At 38.8% G+C, this 19,692-nt stretch overlaps 2 protein-coding genes across 10 annotated transcripts in view; one reads left to right on the top strand and one right to left on the bottom strand.

The window, feature by feature from the left end:
• LOC128694545 (MAM and LDL-receptor class A domain-containing protein 1) overlaps positions 1-15,849 on the top strand; it is a 235,534-nt gene extending 219,685 nt beyond the window's left edge. The window contains exon 20 of the transcript XR_011393412.1: positions 15,716-15,849. The gene's annotated coding sequence lies outside the window, so the exon portion shown is untranslated. The remainder of the gene's footprint in view (positions 1-15,715) is intronic.
• The window catches only part of LOC128694639 (retinal degeneration A), a 350,420-nt gene continuing 341,804 nt past the window's right edge, over positions 11,077-19,692 (bottom strand). For 5 of the 9 annotated variants that reach the window (XM_070095883.1, XM_053784803.2, XM_070095882.1 and 2 more), the window contains 3 exons: positions 15,841-16,004; positions 14,589-14,670; positions 11,077-13,280 (listed from right to left, as the gene is read on the bottom strand). In XM_070095883.1, coding sequence (XP_069951984.1) covers positions 14,618-14,670; positions 15,841-16,004 — 217 coding nt within the window. In that variant the 3' untranslated portion in view covers positions 11,077-13,280; positions 14,589-14,617. Of the gene's footprint in view, positions 13,281-13,849; positions 14,671-15,840; positions 16,005-19,692 lie in introns of all 9 variants that reach the window. The other 4 variants (XM_053784801.2, XM_070095880.1, XR_011393410.1 and 1 more) reach the window with 3 other exon arrangements.

The raw sequence follows: 19,692 nt of genomic DNA, 5'->3' as shown, positions 1-19,692 counted from the left end.
TTGCAAAACAATTTTCAGGCTTTTGTTTTTCACTCCTTGGGACGAGTACCCCTGGGCAAAATTTGTCCACCCAAACCCACTGCCTAGGAAAAACACACATAAAAATCTTTTAAAATAATGAATCCCAACTAGTCCCAAATTGCCCGTGATACTCCCAAAACCGAAACTATATTTTTGCAAAAACAAAAGCCATTCATTGCTAAACCCCACAAACTAGTATTTAGTCACTTAGCCATAATACCAACCCTCAAATTTGAATATTTTAAAAAGAATTAATTTTAAATTGCCCAAAAACCAGCCATGCTAGGGGTTCTAATGGCCCCCCTGTAATTAATTTTTTTTAAAATATAAACCACACAATATCCAAATTCTTAAACTCAGCATTGGGAATCCTCATAGACAATAAACGTTTGATTTGATTTGATAAAAAGGGTTATGGGAGGGTCCCCGGATGTACACGTTTAAGAGGGGGAACGACATATCGGATCATTATTTATTTTTAGCTACAGTTTGAGTAAAGGGAGATGGGAAAAAAACGGGAAAGTAAAGAGGGGGGTGAGAGGTATAAACCAAGGGGAGGGGGAAAATTGGGGGAGATACAAGCAACTATTGGGAAAGGTGGGGGTTCAAAAGGGATGAGCAGGGGGTTTAAAAAGGTTGGGAAAAGTTTTTTAAAAAAGCAGTATTAGAATGTAAAAATTTTTTTATAGGGGGGGGTGGGGCAGGAGGAAAAGGAGTGATTGGTGGAATGATGGGAAATAAAGGTTGTGATAAAAGAAAAAGAGCTTATGAGAGGTTTTTTCAAAGCAGAAGTGTTATAAGAAGAATAAAGTATATGGGAGTAAAGAAAGGTAAAAAGAGTGGTGAGAGAGTACAAAAGGGGAGCCCGATGATAGAGTGGGGGAGGCATTTTAAAAAATTTTTAAAGAAAAGAAAAAAATTTTTGGGGGAATTAAAAAAAGAAAGCCTAGGGGAAAAAATGGATTTTTCCCGTTAAAAAAAGAGTAGGGGGGTTAGTAGGGTGGGGGGATGGAGGTTTTGGGTAGATCAGAATATTTTGAGAAAAAATTTAAATGCATTTAAGAAAAGGGGTAAAAATTTTATTAAATAAGGGGGTTAATTTTCTTTAATTAAAAGAAAAAGGGGAGTGTGGGTGTGGGGGGTTCAAAGGCACATAGAAAAAGGGGGAAACAGGAAAATACGGGGTCATTTTAAAAAATGTTGGGCAGGGGATATAGTGTTGGAGGGTTGGTATTTTTTTTTTAATAAAAAGTAAGAAAGAGGGAAGGTACCAAAGGGGTTTGGGGGAGGTGTTATAGTCCCTTTTTTATAAAGGAAAAGGGACAAAAAAGACTGTAAAATTATGGGAATAAGGGTTTTCTGAGTATACCCGGGAAAAATGGGACAAAAACGGTTATGATTGGGGAAAATTTTTAAAAAGGGAAGACAGAATGTTAAAATTGCGGGTGACCAAGGATTTTTAGAGGGGTAGGGGATTTTGTAGACTGGGGTTTACAGAAAATATGTAACAGTATTTAGACAAAAAGGGAGGGGGGAAATTTTTATTTTCATTTATGGATTTGAAAGGTATGATAGGGGTGGATAGGGGAGCAATGTTTGGCCCGATGTTGCAAGTATATGGAATAGGTGGGGAAAATTACAAAAGCCCTTAAAAAGTTTTTTTGAGGATAAAGGCTCAGGTTGGGGGTTAAAAAGGAGACTCTTCCCCGGAAAAATGGTCTTAGGGCAGGGATTTTAATGTCACCATGGTTGTTTTTATATTTATAGATGGGGTGTAAAAAAAGAAAAACAGGTGTTCGGGAGAGGGGGGATTAAATTATGGGAATCAAAACAAAAAGGGGGTTGAAAATTTCTTTTTGGATGATAATTTTCTTTATGGGAGATTCCCAAAGAAAAAAATTTCAAAGGTTAATTGGGCGGGGTTTGGGGAAAGTGTGTAAAAGGGAGAAAAGTTAAAAGTGAAAATAGAAAAGAGTAAGGTATTTAAATTTTCAAATGATTTAGATAAAAAAAAATTGGATATCAAATTGGGGGAGGAAATGGAAAAGTGAATGTTTTTCCGATACTTGAGAGGGTTTACGTGGGCGGGGGGATGGATTTATGAAAGGGTGGGGTTAATCCTTTGAATTGATGAGGAAAAAAAGGTGAGTGGTGCATTGGGGTATATGTGGAGACAAAAAAATTTCATGGAGGCAAAAGGGAATGTATGAAAGTATAGTAGTACCAAAACTCTTTTTGGGGGTGGTTTTTGGGTTGTAATGCAGCAGCAAGGGGGCAGGGGGATGTCCCGTCTAAAGGGGAATGTGTGGGTAAAAATGCAGAAAAATTTAGAGGGGGAAAAATTTGGGAAAGGGGTGGAGTTAATAAAAATTTTAATAGAGGGCTGAAGAGGGTTGTTGAAATTTGGGTTTTGGGCATTTTTGAGAGAATAGATCAAAGTAGAATGATATGGAAACATTTAAATCTGTAGGGGGAAAGGGAAAGGGGAGTAAATTTGTCTCAAAGGTTGGGAAAGGGAAAGGGGAAAGGGGGAGCTGTTGTGTTCTGAGCACCTCTGCAAAAACAGTGATTATCTGTGAGTGAGGTTAAAGAGTTGAATGATGATGAAAGTATTTTCTTTTTGGGGATTTTCTTTCTTTTTGGGTGCCCCTGCCTCAGTGGGAGATGGCCAAATTACCTGGAGTTTACCTGGAGAGAGTTCCGGGGGTCAACGCCCCCGCGGTCCGGTCTGTGACCAGGCCTCCTGGTGGATCAGAGCCTGATCAACCAGGCTGTTACTGCTGGCTGCACGCAATCCAACGTACGAGCCACAGCCCGGCTGGTCAGGTACCGAGTTTAGGTGTTTGTCCAGTGCCTGCTTGAAGACAGCCAGGGGTCTATTGGTAATCCCCCTCATGTATGCTGGGAGGCAGTTGAACGGTCTCAGGCCCCTGACACTTATTGTATTGTCTCTTAACGTGCTAGTGACAACCCTGCTTTTCATTGGGGGGATGTTGCATCGTCTGCCAAGTCTTTTGCTTTCGTTGCGAGTGATTTTCATGTGCAAGTTCAGTAATAGTTCCTCTAGGATTTTCCAGGTGTATATAATTATGTATCTCTCCCACCTGCATTCAGGGAGTACAGGTTCAGGAAATTAAAGCGCTCCCAGTAATTGAGGTGTTTTATCTCCGTTATGCATGCCATGAAGGTTCTCTGTACATTTTCTAGGTCAGCAATTTCACCTGCCTTGAAAGATGCTGTTAGTGTGCAGCAATATTCCAGCCTAGATAGAACAAGCGACCTGAAGAGCGTCATCATGGGCTTGGCATCCCTAGTTTTGAAGGTTCTCATTATCTATCCTGTCATTTTTCTAGCAGATGTGATTGATACAATGTTAAGATAAGATAAGATAAGATTTCGTTCGGATTTTTAACCCCGGAGGGTTAGCCACCCAGGATAACCCAAGAAAGTCAGTGCGTCATCGAGGAGTGTCTAACTTATTTCCATTGGGGTCCTTAATCTTGTCCCCCAGGATGCGACCCACACCAGTCGACTAACACCCAGGTACCTATTTGCTGCTAGGTGAACAGGACAACAGGTGTAAGGAAACGTGTCGAAATGTTTCCACCCGCCGGGAATCGAACCTGGGCCCTCCGTGTGTGAAGCGGGAGCTTTAGCCACCAGGCCACCGGTCCTTGAAAGTGAGATCCTCCGACATGATCACTCCCAGGTCTTTGATGTTGGTTTTTCGCTCTATTTTGTGGAAGAAATTTGGTTTGTACTCTGATGACATTTTAACCCTTTCAGGGTCCGTCCCGTAGATCAACGGCTTTACGTTGAGTGTCCAAACCATAGATCTACGCCAAAATTCTAGCGCCATCAAATTTAGCACGAAAACGCTCATAGGCCTACATGTTCCCAAGCCTCACCACTTTGATGTTTCTCAAAGTGGAATTCTACCGACTTGTCCCCTTGGAACCACGGCCAATGAACTGGAATTCTTTGAATTATTCTTTGACCAGCCATTGATGGAAATTATTGTCAGGGAAAGTAATAAGTATTTTGAGTACACCATGGCAAATACGATCTTATCACCACAGTCAAGACTACACAGGTGGAAAGAGACGACTGTTGCAGAAATGTATTTGCTTTTTGCAACAATAATGGTTATGCCTCACGTCTATAAGCATAATATAAAAGCATACTGGTCCACAGATCGGCTAATTTCTACCCCGGTCTTCAGTGAAATCATACCAGTGAACAGGTTTATCCTACTCTTACGTATGTTGCACTTCTCTGACAAAACCAGGCCTGACAGAAGTGACAGGTTATACAAGATTAGAAATGTTTTCATGTATCTCAAACAAAAGTTCAGCATATACTTTTATCCATTCAAGAATCTTGTAATTGATGAGTCTTTGATTTTGTTCAAAGGTAGACTGTCATTCAAGCAGTATATACCGAGCAAGAGGAAACGCTTTGGTATAAAACTGTTTGTACTCTGTGATTGTGACAGTGGCCTGGTGTTGGATATTGTTGTATACACGGGTAATAAAACATTGAAAGATACCAAGATGTTATTGGGTATCTCAGGTGACGTAGTGAGAAACATGATGGCACCTTATCTTGGTAAGGGGCATACATTATATACCGATAACTGGTACACAAGCCCATTACTCAGTGATTTCATGCGAGTGAACAAGACAGATGTGTGGCACAGTGCGTTCTAATCGTAAACATATGCCCAGGCTCAACGCAGGTGCTCGTGGTGATGACGTGCAGGTGTTTACTGCCAATGACATCATGGCATTACGGTGGCATGACAAACGAGATGTCACATTGTTGACAACCATTCACCGTAATGAAATGCAAGACAGTGGCAAAGTTGATCGAGTGACTAATGAACGTATTCGAAAACCAGTGACAGTGATTGATTATACACAAAACATGCGCTTGGTTGACAAATGTGACATGCAGATTGGTTTTGTTGACTGTGTTCGTAAGAGTTACAAGTGGTACATGAAACTTTTCTTCCATCTCATGGACATTTCAATGCTCAATGCATATAATATGTACCAAATAAAGACTGGCAACAGATCACCGTATGGTGAATTTTGTTTGTCTGTTGTCAGACAACTCATAATGAAGTACCAGGTAACAACAACTGCTATACAACACGGTCCTCGAATTCCTCAGGATATACCCAAGCGTTTGAGGAGGGAAGGTGATCATTTCATAATACAACTTCCTTCAACTCAGAAGAGATGCATCGTCTGTGCACAAACAAAAAGACGGCAACAAAGACGCAAAGACACTCGGTTTATGTGTGAGGAATGTAAGGTGCCTCTGTGCATGGTGCCTTGTTTCAAGGAGTTCCACAAGCTCCAGCAGTTCTAAAACCATGTCCAGTGATTGTAAATATGTAAATATATGATAAAACATTAGTATTATACAAGATTTGTGCATGTTTATCGTAATAAACAACAGTGGTAAACAATAATATGATAATAACTTTAGTGCAGTTATTGTGTTCAATACAGTGAGTTTATATATATACATTATATACAGTATTGGTCTCTCAGGCCCCAAATGTTAGTAGGAATAGAAAAAAATTGGAAAAGAAAAGAAAAAACAACAAAAACCGCAAAATAATGTAATGCGTGTATGTGGAATTCGTCGATGTTGCCGCCACCACATCATTTTCGACAAACTTCTTGGCACTGTATCTCGGTAAGTACTGATCAGAATTTTTTTTTGTCTTATTACCTTCACAAAAATATGCTCTTTAATTCTGTAAGAAAAAATAATTTTTTTTTTTTTTCAAAATTTCTTGGACACTGGAGCACCACTTCAGATTTTGGCCTTGGACCCTGAAGGGGTTAATTTCCTCATGTTTACCATAACGGAGTAATTGAAATTTCTCATCGTTGAACTTCATATTGTTTTCTGCAGCCCACTGAAAGATTTGGTTGATATCTGCCTGGAGCCTTGCAGTGTCTGCAATGGAAGACACTGTCATGCAGATTCAGGTGTCATCTGCAAAGGAAGACACGGTGCTGTGGCTGACATCCTTGTCTATGTCAGATATGAGGATGAGAAACATGATGGGAGCGAGTACTGTGCCTTGTGGAACAGAGCTTTTCACTGTAGCCGCCTCAGACTTTACTCTGTTGACTACTACTCTTGTGTTCTGTTTGTGAGGAAATTATAGATCCATCTACCAACTTTTCCCGTTATTCCTTTAGCACGCATTTTGTGCGCTATTACGCCATGGTCACACTTGCTGAAGGCTTTGGCAAAGTCTGTATATATTACATCTGCATTCTTTGTCTTCTAGTGCATCTAGGACCTTGTAGTGATCCAGTAGCTGAGACAGACAGGAGCAACCAGCTCTAAACCCATGTTGCCCTGGGTTGTGTACTTGATGGGTATCTAGATGGGTGGCAATCTTGCTTCTTAGGACCCTTTCAAAGATTTTTATGATATGGGATGTTAGTGCTATCGGTCTGTAATTCTTTGCTATTGCTTTACTGCCCCCTTTGTGGAGTTGGGGTCTGTGTTGGTTAGTCTATCTTCCCAGCTTATATTGTTTAGGACTTGATTTACTTGGTCCCACTTTATGTTCCTGTTATTGAAGTTGAATTTGGTGAAGGGTCCCTCGTGACTAAGCTCATTTTGTCAGTCTGGGGCTCCATGCATACATGTCTGAACCTCGATTAGGTTGTGATCTGAGTACTATATTGTTTTTGATATGGTGACATTTCGTATCAGATCATCACGGTTAGTGAAGATGAGGTCTAGTGTATTCTCCAGTCTAGTAGGCTCTATTATTTGCTGGTTTAAGTTGAATTTTGTGCAGAGATTTAAAAGCTCGTGTGTGTGAGTTCTCGTCAGAGCTGTCTCCTGGTGTTATCACTGCAACATTATTTGCTATATTCCTCCATTTTAGGTGCCTCAAGTTGAACTCCCCCAGGAACAAGATGTTTGGGGCAGGAGCTGGCAGATTTTCCAGACAGTGGTCAATTTTTGACAGCTGTTCCTGGAAATGCTGGGACGTTGCATCTGGAGGCTTGTAGACTACCACAATGACTAGGTTTTGGTTCTCAATCTTTACTGCTAAAACTTCCACTACATCATTTGAGGCATTAAGCAGTTCTGTGCAAACAAGTGACTGTGATATACAGGCCAACTCCCCCCTTTTGCCTGTTCACTCTGTCACATCTGTATAGGTTGTAACTTGGGATCCATATTTCGTTGTTCAAGTGATCCTTTATGTGGGTCTCTCTGAAAGCCGCAAATATTGCATTTGCCTCTGCAAGCAGTCCAAGGATGAAAGGTATTTTGTTGTTCATTGCTGGCTTTAGACCCTGTGTATTTGCAAAGAAGAATGTCATCGGACTGGTGGTATTTGTGGTACTGGGGGGACTTTTTTTCTGGCACTTGTATTTATATCTGTTGGTTTGGAGTGGAGGCCATCGACTGTGGTTCCACTCCAGAAATGACTGGATTTGGCATACGATTTCTGCCATTTCCTGCCAGTTTTTTTTCCTTCCTGGCACTAAAACACCTCTCCCTCCTGAGTGGCTGTGGCTACCCAGGTTTTCCCATGGCCCAGATGTTTTGTATCTTTTTGTCCCCTTTAGATGGTGTGCCTGGCAATTTAAGTTATGGCACAGTCTTTCCTGTACTGAAGAGGGACACATTTCAGGGTGAAAAAGCTTACAGGAAGTGAGTTTGCATTTTCCTGTTGTTATATGGGCATGGCATTTTCAAGGGTGGTCATAGTTGCACGTCCCATCTGTTTTTCCAGATTTCCCATGCCTGCAGATACTAAGTGCATAATATGTGCACAGGCTTAGTTTCCATTTGCCTTGGGCTTTTGTGACTGTATTCTTTGTTGGTGCATGTTTACCTGTCTCATTCCTATCCTCACTAGTACTAACAATGGAGCTCTCACCAGTTATTTCTGGTAATATATCCTCACTATTGCTAGTGGAGTCCCCTTGTTTGCTATCTCCTGTGGTATTACTAGTTTGTAATATTGGTTTTATGTTGTCCTTGACTACACTTGTTTCGCCACTACAGCTCCTGTCTCCCTCGAGGTCATTTATATGCATTCCCTCATGCGTACATTTACTGACTACCTGGACAGCACCTCCATCCTCACCATTACTGTCTCCCAGGAAGCACCTCCATCCTCACTATTACTGTCTCCCAGGACAGCACCTCCATCCTCACTATTACTGTCTCCCAGGACAGCACCTCCATCCTCACTATTACTGTCTCCCAGGACAGCACCTCCAGCTTCACCATTACTGTCTCCCAGGACAGCACCTCCAGCCTTACAGTTTCTGACTACCTGGCCAGTACCAAGGGCGATACCATCCAGCCCAGACTTTTTATTTTCCCATCTGTTATAGAATGCTTCCAGGTTTTCTATGAAGGCTGCTTTGATGTTATCCACTTTTAATACCAATGTGATTTTAATCCACAGATTGATCTCATTTAGGAATACCCAAAAACACTTCCCTGATTTAATACTGCTTGTAGATAGTTCTTGGATATCTGCACAAGGGGCGTGACACCAATTTTCACAAAAATGGCAAGTTATCCATGCGGAAGCCTATTTGTTTGACTGCAGACTACACAGAGCTTCATAATGCGATTTGAATGGTTGATTTACTATAGTTCTACTAGTAACCCCTTGAATATTCTACGAATAACCTCCTTAAAGTGAAGATCTGGCTATTTGTATTTCTATTTCTAACTGTACTTGTATATTAGGACAGCTTACCAGTGTACGTTCCATTTTATATTTATTGTTTGTGTTTGATAAGGGTGCCTAAAACCCCGTCTGTTTACAGTCTGCTTTATTGTCCAACGAATCCATTTGAAACCGGTCAAGGGCTCGGAACCAGTCGGATCTGATCAGTGGGTCACTTATTTAAAACATATCTGGTCGGTGATTTGGGCTAACACATGAAGGAACTACTGGAAATTATTTAACCGAGTAATATTGATTAGATTGATACAAAAGTATAACTTGCGTGTTGAAGAACCGGTGATTGCTGGCAGCTCCTACAATGATGAACAGTTGAGACCTTTATGTACAGCCTGAAGGATTATCGATCACTATCTAGCTTTTCTAGGTTTTTTTCAGTCTCCACCACAACAAATGCTATATTATCACTATAGTTGATTGGTGAAATTATTGGAGGAAAGACGCTTTTTCTGGAGTAATATTTGCTTTTCGTTGTGTATATTGCGACTGCTGGTAACTACAGGTTATATGAATTTCGCTGTATATGTCTGGTATTTCAAGAATGGAGAAAAAAAACTATTGAAAGTCACTCCATTCCACTAAGTACCATTATATTACTGGTTAGTTGCTACTACAACACTGTATTCTGCTATTCACTGATATCACAAGATTATATGCGAGGTACACTAGCAGGCCAGGAAGATTATTAAAACAGCTGACCTGTGTGGTAAGTTTCTGGCGACTTCTGGCACCTGCCTCTTTAGTCCTATCACTGCAGTTTGAATTACACCTGTTTTAAATGACACTTTAGCATTTATTATCTATATACTAGGGTGCCACTGTAGTATACACTATAACACTATGTATACACAATATTATCAGGGAAACTTTCTTTCCTCTGACTAAGTTCTATTATTATTATTTTGCACACGGCACACAGGCCTATGGTTCCCCTCTGGGAGTAAAAAACTGCTAGGTAGTGCACACTAATCCTCCTTTATGACTCAGTATGTACTATTTTCTCCCCAAGATTGGTTCCAAGCGCTAGAGGGATGTATCACATAAGATCGATGGCACAAATTAAGGTTCTAGCACGTAATAGAGACCGTGAAAACAGAGCACAACGAGGCACGGCGGGCATGGTGTATAGTTCAAGTGCCTACAAGAGCAAATGCTACATCAGTAGTACCGCTTATTTATATTCAGATCAAAGGTGCTCTGGTAATGATAAATGAAGACTGCAGTCTCTCTCCTCAAAATATGAGAAGCCTGCAAAAAATATGGAAAAAATCAGCACTTACGACAGCAACATGGGACTCAATATTAGACAGATTTAATTATGCATCAAATTCATATCAGAAACCAGATATTAATCTTGAAGTATAGCTAAAAACTGTAGTTCTTGTAGGAGTTTCTTTTGGACACCCATCCAACAATGATTGGTTATGAGAACATTACAGGAAAAAAAAATGTTGTACCATTTCTTATTTTCACATCATCTGTGACAAACTCCTTTCTGAGATTAAAAGGTAAGAATCATGTAAGAATCTTTACTGTTTTTATATGAATGGAAAAGCATCTTCACAGTGCAGTTATGACTGGCTACAGCAAGCTTATAAAGACTATATATGGAAATGACCTGGAGGACTTGTTTGAACAAATGACACATTCTCTAAAAATTTTACATTATTACAGTACAGGAAAAAGCACTTTGAAAAGCTCTCACCATCTACTTGTAGCATGTAAGTTGCTGGCTAACAGCAATCTGACAAGCTTTGTTCCTCATACTGCTGATGCATTTAGAATTTTATATACTCAGTACAAACCAAATAAAACAATTTTCTATTTTCCTTAGTAAATTGTGAAGAATTATAAGCGAGTTACATGTGTCAAGAACAATTTCATTGTTTAACTCTCTCAGGGACAGGAAGTGAGACTACAAGCCAACTTGACAATGGTAAAATTATAGAACACATTTCAATTTAAAATCCACAAGAATACCTTTGAATTAATATTATTGCTTAAAAAGTCTGTAGACTAGAAGCTATGCACTATTAATAATAGTAAGATAAGAGTTCATTTATTAAACATTTCTCTTATGCAATTAAACAGTCAAGATATTGTAATATAATATTCTGTATTATTCTCAATAGTATATAAAGCTCCCATTTTTTATTATTTGGATTTTTTTTTTTTAAAGATTTTGTAGATTATGAGGACCCAAATATTACCTGGGCTTACACACACACATACACACCCTTAACCTGGTCTTGGATACAGTTTCATGACACCAAATATGTACATCAAACAATAAATAAGACTAAAAGTTTATTCTGTAATGACATGTGGAAGAGAACTTCTCAGCACTTGGTAGATCACAGATTTAGTAAGGAATTAATTTAGTCAATAAGGAAATAAGATAACACATGATCATGAGAAAATTTGATTTCCGGAATGTAACAGAGAGACTTTAAAAGAATAAAGAAGTTGAACAAGTAATGTTAAGATCTAGTCATCAAATACTAGTCTGAAAGTGAATTATGTATTTCCACTTACAAACAACAACTCCTTGTTCTTTCACATTTTTCTGAGTCTAGCCCTGCATTTCTTGAACCATACCTGAGGTATACACATTTGTAAATTTGAGTTTACACTAAAAAGATGAAGTTACTGTTATATCATCTTGCGCGTACCATCTTCCTTTAAAAAGAAAATCTGAATTAAATTTTTTATTTATTCATCTCAACTATATCGTGTTCACTGAATTAATGTATATATGAAAAGTCGTACAAGCAAGAACATGTGATTTGACCTCTATGCGCTATTCCCCGCATTTTCAAAAGGAGCGACTGTTGACAGATTACACATGTTTTACACACTATATTCTACTCGTACTTCTAACTTGGCATCTGTTAACAATGGCTCTTGATTATACTTTAATACTAGTGCATAAAGGTAATCAAATCAAAGAAACTAAATATTAATTTTCTATTTCTGACCAGCATATTCATCATTAGAAGTAGAAATATCTGTTTGCTCAAGCTTAATGTGCAACTTCACGTGCATACTCAACATGGGTATAACTACTGGAGGCCCAAATACTCTGCATGAAAGAGGTTTCTAAAATACACTTCCTACTTTTTTTCTCATTTTTTAGCACAAAGCAGAATGATGTAAGAGCATTAACTCAAGGAATATTCAAGCATTTGGGATTTGTATTATCCTACACATTATTTTAATTAAACAGTTTATTAAAAGTTAATACACAACACTGCATTTGGGCGGCCCACAGTCACACCCTGAAACTGCACCAGGTTGAGCAATGCACTACTGACTTCGTCATGACGGGACTGTCTACTTGTACTAGTCTCATGCTTGGTACTTGGGGGGAGACAGCGTACAACGCCACCAAGCAATTCAGGCTAGCATTTCATGCTGGCATTTAACACTAAATACTCTTTAATAACTTCATCTTTTCATACTAAACTTTCACCTATGTAAATTCTATAGGTATATTTCATAACATAGCAAGTATACCTAATTAATATAGCCTGTCTTCAAGAAAAAACAAAACTAATGTCCCATCATTCCCTTAATGACTTGCTCAGTATTATTACTCTTCAATGCTCAATCAATACTGTGCTTTAAAACGACCTTAAATGAGCAGATCTTGGAAAACCAATAGTGTTGATGAAATAAGAAGCTACAAGCACTACAATACAGATATGTCCATACTGCACATATCTATCTACAGATGCCATACAAGAAAAATAACTGGGAAAACAACAATACTGTATTACACTTAATAGATTGAAATTTAAATAGATATATTATTCTTAAAAAAAAAATTATTTATATATATATATATTTATGTAGCATATGATTCAAGCACAGTGGGACGCTAAGCTTATGACTTATGAGGGAGGGGTGAAAGTGGGGTGGGGGAGGAATTTTACAGTGTGCAGGTTATGGGTATTAAATACTTAAAGTTAAAAGGGTTTCAAAAAACCTACACATGAAATACACAGACACATTAAATAATATCTTATATCTGACTGGAATGACTTAGGTTAGCAACCAGGTCTCCATCTGTTCACTGTCCAACAGCTGTTCACAGTGGAAGACCAACAGTAGAGCAGACTTTCTTTTTCTGAATTTTCCTGACCAAAAACTTTGCTGTACTCTTAAATACAAGCATTTATACTTCTCACTACTTATCCGTCCTTTTCATACTTAGCAAAAGAGGCTTGACAAACTTGAGATAGAGTTTCTAAACTGACTGACTAGAGATGAAATTTATCTGGTCATCCCTCAATGTTAACGCTTACAAAACACATTAAAAACCAGCTATATCAAACATGATAACTGTCTTTATACAGGAGGAGATCATCCGCTCTGAAGATTGCCAAGCTCAGCCAGAGGATGATGGGGGACTGCCATGCTCCTTGGCCGAGGTATAGCCTCAATCATACGGTGGTCTCCAAGTCCTCATGAACCATGGTCTGAAACTGCTCCTGGCCTGCAAAAAAATATTGGTCTAGTTACATCACCACTCAACAAAGACATTTACAAACTAATTTTTTAACAATGTAAAAGCTTTTATATGTAAAGCAGGCACAGAAGCAACACATTAGTAAACAACTGCAATTAATGCATTTGGCATGAGTGAACAAAATAAGAAATGCAGATCATGGCATAAGCACTAAGCCCATTTCTATTACTGAAAGCCTTTTGTCAGACATTATAAATTATTACCTAAAGTTAAAACAAGTAAAATATTCATGCATATAAGAAATATTGCAAGACTTAATGTAATGCTATTATCTTTACATGAACACATGCAATTAAGGAAAATAAGAAGAGAGAAGGTCAACAGTGTCATTATGAAGTTTGAGTATAATTATAACAACTTTAAAACTTGAAGGGTATTAATTAAAATTTGAACTTAAGGATCTACTTTAAGACCATTTCTTTAGTGTTTTCATGTAGAATAGTTGTAAAAAACATTAAAATCTATAAAGTATGGATAAGGTAGATCTAAAATGCTTAAAAGGAAAAAAGGGCAACTTTAGCGTTGTTCATACGTACAGAACAGAGCCAGAGCAGAATCCTTGGCATAGAGCGTGCAAGAAACAGCGAGGTGATGTGTAATCCACTCTGTTGGCACACTATCTACACAATACTGTCTTATGTTTTGGATAGGTCTCTCACTCTGGAGTAATCTGACTCTATATAATATAAACATACTGACAGCATAATAGTAGTAACAGCAGCTGCTGCTGCTGCTGCTCAATCTCAGTGATTTCCATCCAAAACATTGTTTTGCATAATAAAATTCTGTACCGTGATCAGATATAAGTTCACCCTTTAATATGCTTTCACTGAGAATGATAACGAGTAATGAGGTAAAGCAGCAATTAGCTCAGCCCAATATAATTCTCACCTAAAGGCCCTCATCACCTGTCACGGCACATTTTCCATCAGTATGTAACCTTTCAACCTTGGTAGGCTACTTTGATAGAAATGAAATAGTCATCAATTGCAAATACAAGAATCATTTTCTAATGCCACCAAAACTATTAATTACAAAAAGATTAATATATACTTTTTATACAAACAACTTTTTAATCATTGGGTGGGTGTGCATGAGTTGACTTTTTATAGCTACAAGATTTACTGCTACATGGTTAATTACCTTATGTGTAACTAAATTGGCAAAGCAGTGGTGCAAAATGTGATTCATTGACAATATGCCTAAACTGCATCACTACATTCTTATGTAAACAACAATCTGGAACCTGCTATAACAGGTGCCACCCACCGTTACCTAGGGAAGCTTTTTAATTTGTTCGCAGTTTAGTCAACGTAATTGAGATTACTATTGTTGGGTTGAGAGAATTTCTCTTGGCCTGAAAAAGCAATAAAATAATGGAATCCACTAAAATTAAAAAAAAATATATAATTTATACTGAAGAATAAGTAGGCAACATGTAAGTCCCCTTTCCTGTCAGATCAGCACAAAAAAAAAAAAAAGATGTATGGATTAATTTTTGTCATTTTTCAAATTCAAATCTCAATCACAAGTCAAAGTGAGAAGTATTCTTCCCTTCTGTCATCACTTCCTATTATGTAACACCAAAATTCTAATGTAATAATAATTACACATCTAACAAAATGGGTAAAATTCAAGAAATTCTGAGAGCCCCGTCTCATGAAGGCTATCACCCTGTTACTTTTAAGAATATTATTTAATTCATATTCTTATGTTAGTTGCATTTATCAGAAGGCTAAGATGGCATTCCAATAATACTCAGGCAGGGTTATAAAACAAGCATGCACATCTGTCTTCATGGGATATCAAATTAACCTTTGGTATAGGGTTACTTAAATCACAATAACTTAATACTTCATTCACTCCAATTTTCCTACTCTGATAAATGATCTCAATCAAGTAACATAAGTTTTTGGGGGCACTTATGGAAGACAACACTTAACAGTTTGCCTAAAAGCAGCAGCAGTATTTATAAACTAAGAAAGGCCTCTTGTCCTTAACAAAAATGGTCCAAGCTCGTGTGGTTCAAGGGACTCCCTCCACGAGGACGGTGCACGTGACTTGAGACCGTATCAGTAGTCACAAAACTTTAATAAACTTACAACACACTTTCCACCAAAATTTGTTTACTTGCCCCTTTGTACAGCACTGCAGAATGCTTACTAAGAGCAATAACTACTGTGCAACAGCATATACTTTCAAGTTTAGGAATAGGTAGTAAGTATGGTGTAAGTTTAATCAGCTTTGTGAATACCATTCATGTGCAACATGAGCCTTACATATGCCTTATAAGGGCCTTAAAGCCTTTGTAAAAAATATGAAAATTTGGTGAGGGCCTAAAGAACTACCTCACTCAGTGCAATAAAATAAAATGTGTACTATATTAATCTCTCTACTCTTAGCCTTTTAGCGAGTGCATGGTGACGTGCACCCCTGAGAGAGTGGGAGTAAGAGGTGTGGCAAGGAAGAGATGACTGATCTTCTCCCTCTGGCATGGATGCACCAAGACCCATCAGCTGGCACTTACTCTCCAGATAGGCAGCCAACTCCTGGTCATCTGCACGTTGTGCCAGAGCCCTGGGTGTGTTGCCCTGCAGGTCTCTGATGGTCAGGGATGCACCTGCTGCTACCAGCATGCAACACACTGTTCGTCGTCGGTTATGTGCAGCCTGGTGAAGTGCTGTCTGGCCTCTGCAAGTTCACAATTAGATTTACTCTTAGTGTATCTTAAAGAATAAAAGAATAAAGATTTTATTTCTCTGCAAAGGTTACAATGTGTAATTACAATTTTGATTTGTTAAGTACAAAGAAAGCCACTATCATGCCGGGGCATTTTGGGCAGACAAACCCTAGTACATAACAATTACTTAAGTCTAGACAAGATAAGAGTGGTTAACTTTTTAATAAATCTTTATTTTATCTTTTATCTTTTAACAGATGCAAACGAAGTAAATTGACAAATTTACAAAGGATTATTGTAACTAAAGTTATCATAAATTATTTATCCACTATACTCATTTCTAATAAAAATAAGATATGGTTAAATGGCACTATAACCTCCTGAACTTGTATTGCACAGGGAGATCCCTACTCAAGAATGCCTGAATTACCATGATCTATGCTTATAAGCGAGGTCCAAAAGATATAATATAGAGAAAATAACTGCTTGGATCCCTTCATGTTATTGTCAGGCACAGTATAGATGCTCTGTGATATTAATAAAATAACAGGCACTTCATAAGGTGTAGTAATTATCTGTCTGATACAAAGTAGCTATCATCTTACTGTGTGGTTCTGGTATGTATTATGGTAGATGACCAAGGATATTGAAAAATTTAGACATATGTGCAACATCATCTAGGTATCTTTATTGTAGACATTTTGCCAACCAGTGGCTTTATCAATACAAATTCTAGGACATGATATGAAGACAGTAGAACTATATACAAAAGATGAGGTAATCAGTCCCTCAGCCTTAAAGTTGGTGTTAAGAGCACTGTAGTCATGAAGATTCTGGTTGGCAGAACGTCTACAATAAAGATACCCAGATGTTGCATGTGTCTAAATTTTTCAACTTGTCGGTATTGTATACCGTTCATGTATAACTTGTCAGATACAGCAACATCATGGAATCTTGGTTCAGAGTACATCCACATTACTTCTTCACAGCTGCTACTACTAGTTCGACTACTACTACTGTGACTACTACTACTACTACCACCACCACTAGCCCGTGCCTTGGGTATGACCTACTTCCACTGGGGATTTCCCCCTACCAGTGACTATGCCCTCCATCTTTCACCAGTATAAAAGCAGCAGCCTTCTTGCCTGTGGTCCAGAATCTTCATGACTACAGTGCTTTTAACACCAACTTTAAGGCTGAGGGATTGATTACCTCATCTTTTGCATATAGTTCTACTGTCTTCATATCATGTCCTAGAATTTGTATTGATAAAGCCACTGGTTGGTGAAATGTCTACAATGAAGATACCTAGATGTTGCACGTATGTCTAAATTTTTCAACTTGTCAGTATTGTATACCGTTCATGTACAACCAAGGATATTACTTGGCAAGACATATTATGATCTTTATTTTAACTTGAAGGCTGTAAGAAATTAGCTCTGCTTGTCAGAAATCCAAATCAGAAACTTGGCTTCACAAAGATGTGAGGGTAGAGGAGTGTTTACAAGTTTCTGAACAATAATCTTTGCATAAAAGCTAATACATTTTGCCTCGGTTGCTCATACAGTGGACCCTCGTTTTTCGTAAGGCTCAAAAGTCATAATTTTCAGAAATCATAACTTTTTTTCGTCAAAATATTGACTCGCAAATCGTCGTTCATCTCGGACGCGTACTCATGGCCCCAAGCCGCCTCACACTCCATTCCCAGCCAGTGTGCCATTGTTTACCAGTGAGTGACCATCCCCTCATGTGTTCATACGAAATATTTCATAATACTCCATTCATTTTAGTGCTTGCAACTGCTAAATAAGTTACCATGGCTCCAAAGAAAGCTACTAGTGCCATACCTCTGGTAAAGAAGGCAAGAAATACGAATGAATTCAAGAAAAAATCACTGAACAATATGAAAGTGATGTACGTGTGGCAGAACTGACCAGGATGTATGAGAAACCCCATACAACCATAGCTTCCATCATGGTCAAGAAAAAGGAAATCAAGGAAGTTGTTGTTGCAAAGGGGGTAAATATGCTGACAAAAATGAGATCGCCAGTACTCGAAGATGTTGAGAAGTTATTGTTGGTGTGTATTAACGAGAAACAATTAGCAGGAGATAGTCTTATGCAGTCGCTTATTTGTGAAAAGGCTAGGCAGTTGCATGACGATCTTGTAGAGAAACTGCCTGCAACGAGTACTGATATTTATGAATTTAAGGCCAGCAAAGGCTGGTTTGAGAGATTTAAGAACCATAGTGGCACACACAGTGTGATAAGGCATGGCCAGGCTGCTGGTTCTGACAAAAATGCAGCTACAAAATTCGTAAATGAATTCAAGGAGTACATGCAGATTGAACAATTAAAACCCCAACAAGTGTTCAATTGTGACGAAACAGGCCTCTTTTGGAAGAAAATGCCAAAGAGGACCTACATTACTCAGGAGGAAAAGGCACTGCCAGGACACAAGCCTATGAAAAACAGGCTAACTCTCACATTTTGTAGTAATGCTAGTGGGGATTTCAAAGTGAAGCCATTACCAGTGTATCATTCTGAAAATCCCAGAGTGTTCAAGAAAAACAATGTCATGAATAGTAAATTGTGTGTGTTTTGGAAAGCTACGAGGGAAATTTTCATTGACTGGTTCCACGAAGTGTTTGGCCCTAGTGTGAAGAATTACCTCCTGGAAAATAAATTGGATCTCTAAGTGCCTCCTGCTAATGGACAATGCACCTGCTCATCCTCCAAACTTGGATGACCTAATTCTGGAGGAGTTTGGGTTCATCACAGTGAAGTTCTTGCCCCCTAATACCACTCCTCTCCTCCAGCCCATGGAGCAGCAGATCATTTCAAACTTTTAAAAAAACTCAACACCAAAGGAATGTTTCAAAGGTGCTTTAATGCGACCTCAGACACTCACTTGACCCTAAGAGAGTTTTGGGAAGATCACTTCAGTATCCTTCATTGCATAAGCCTTATAGGTAAGGCTTGGGAGGGAGTGACTACCAGGACTTTGAACTCTGCTTGGAGAAAACTGGGGCCAGATTGTGTCCACAAGAGGGATTTTGAAGGGTTTGGGGGCTGACCCTGACGAGCCTACGGCAGCTGTGGAAGCTATTGTGGCATTGGGGAATTCCATGGGGTCGGATGTGAGTTTGGAGGATGTGGAAGAGTTGGTGGAGGGCCACAACGAATAGCTAACCACTGACGAGCTACAAGAGCTTCAGCTGGAACAGTAACAGACCGCAGCTCAGAATATTGCTTCAGAGGAGGAGAAAGAGGGATGGAAGAAGGTGCCTTCTTCAGAAATTAAGGAGATTTTTGAAACGTGGAGTAGGATAGAAAGATTTATGGAGAAACATCACCCTGACAAAGCTGTTGCAAGCCATGTCGGCAACATGTACAGTGACAAAGTCTTGGCCCATTTTAGGGAAGTTTTAAAGAGATGCCAGAAACAGAGCTCTCTCGACAAGTATTTAGTGCCACAGGTGTATAGTGACTCTCAAGCCGGTCCTAGTGGCATTAAAAAACAAAGAAGGGAAGTAACCCCAGAAAAGCACTTGGTACCTGAAGTCTTTATGGAAGGGGATTCTCTTTCCAAACAGTAAATAATCCAATCTCTCCCCTCCTCCAGTCTTCCTTACACTAAGAAGAATCACCAATAAAGGTAAGTGTTATGCTGTTAATGTTTCATTCATCATGTCTC

The sequence above is a fragment of the Cherax quadricarinatus genome, chromosome 51 (genome assembly GCF_038502225.1).
Source record: "Cherax quadricarinatus isolate ZL_2023a chromosome 51, ASM3850222v1, whole genome shotgun sequence".
Classification (NCBI taxonomy): domain Eukaryota; kingdom Metazoa; phylum Arthropoda; class Malacostraca; order Decapoda; family Parastacidae; genus Cherax; species Cherax quadricarinatus.
Note: the sequence above shows the minus strand (reverse complement) of the source record. Positions and strands in the feature narration are given on the sequence as shown.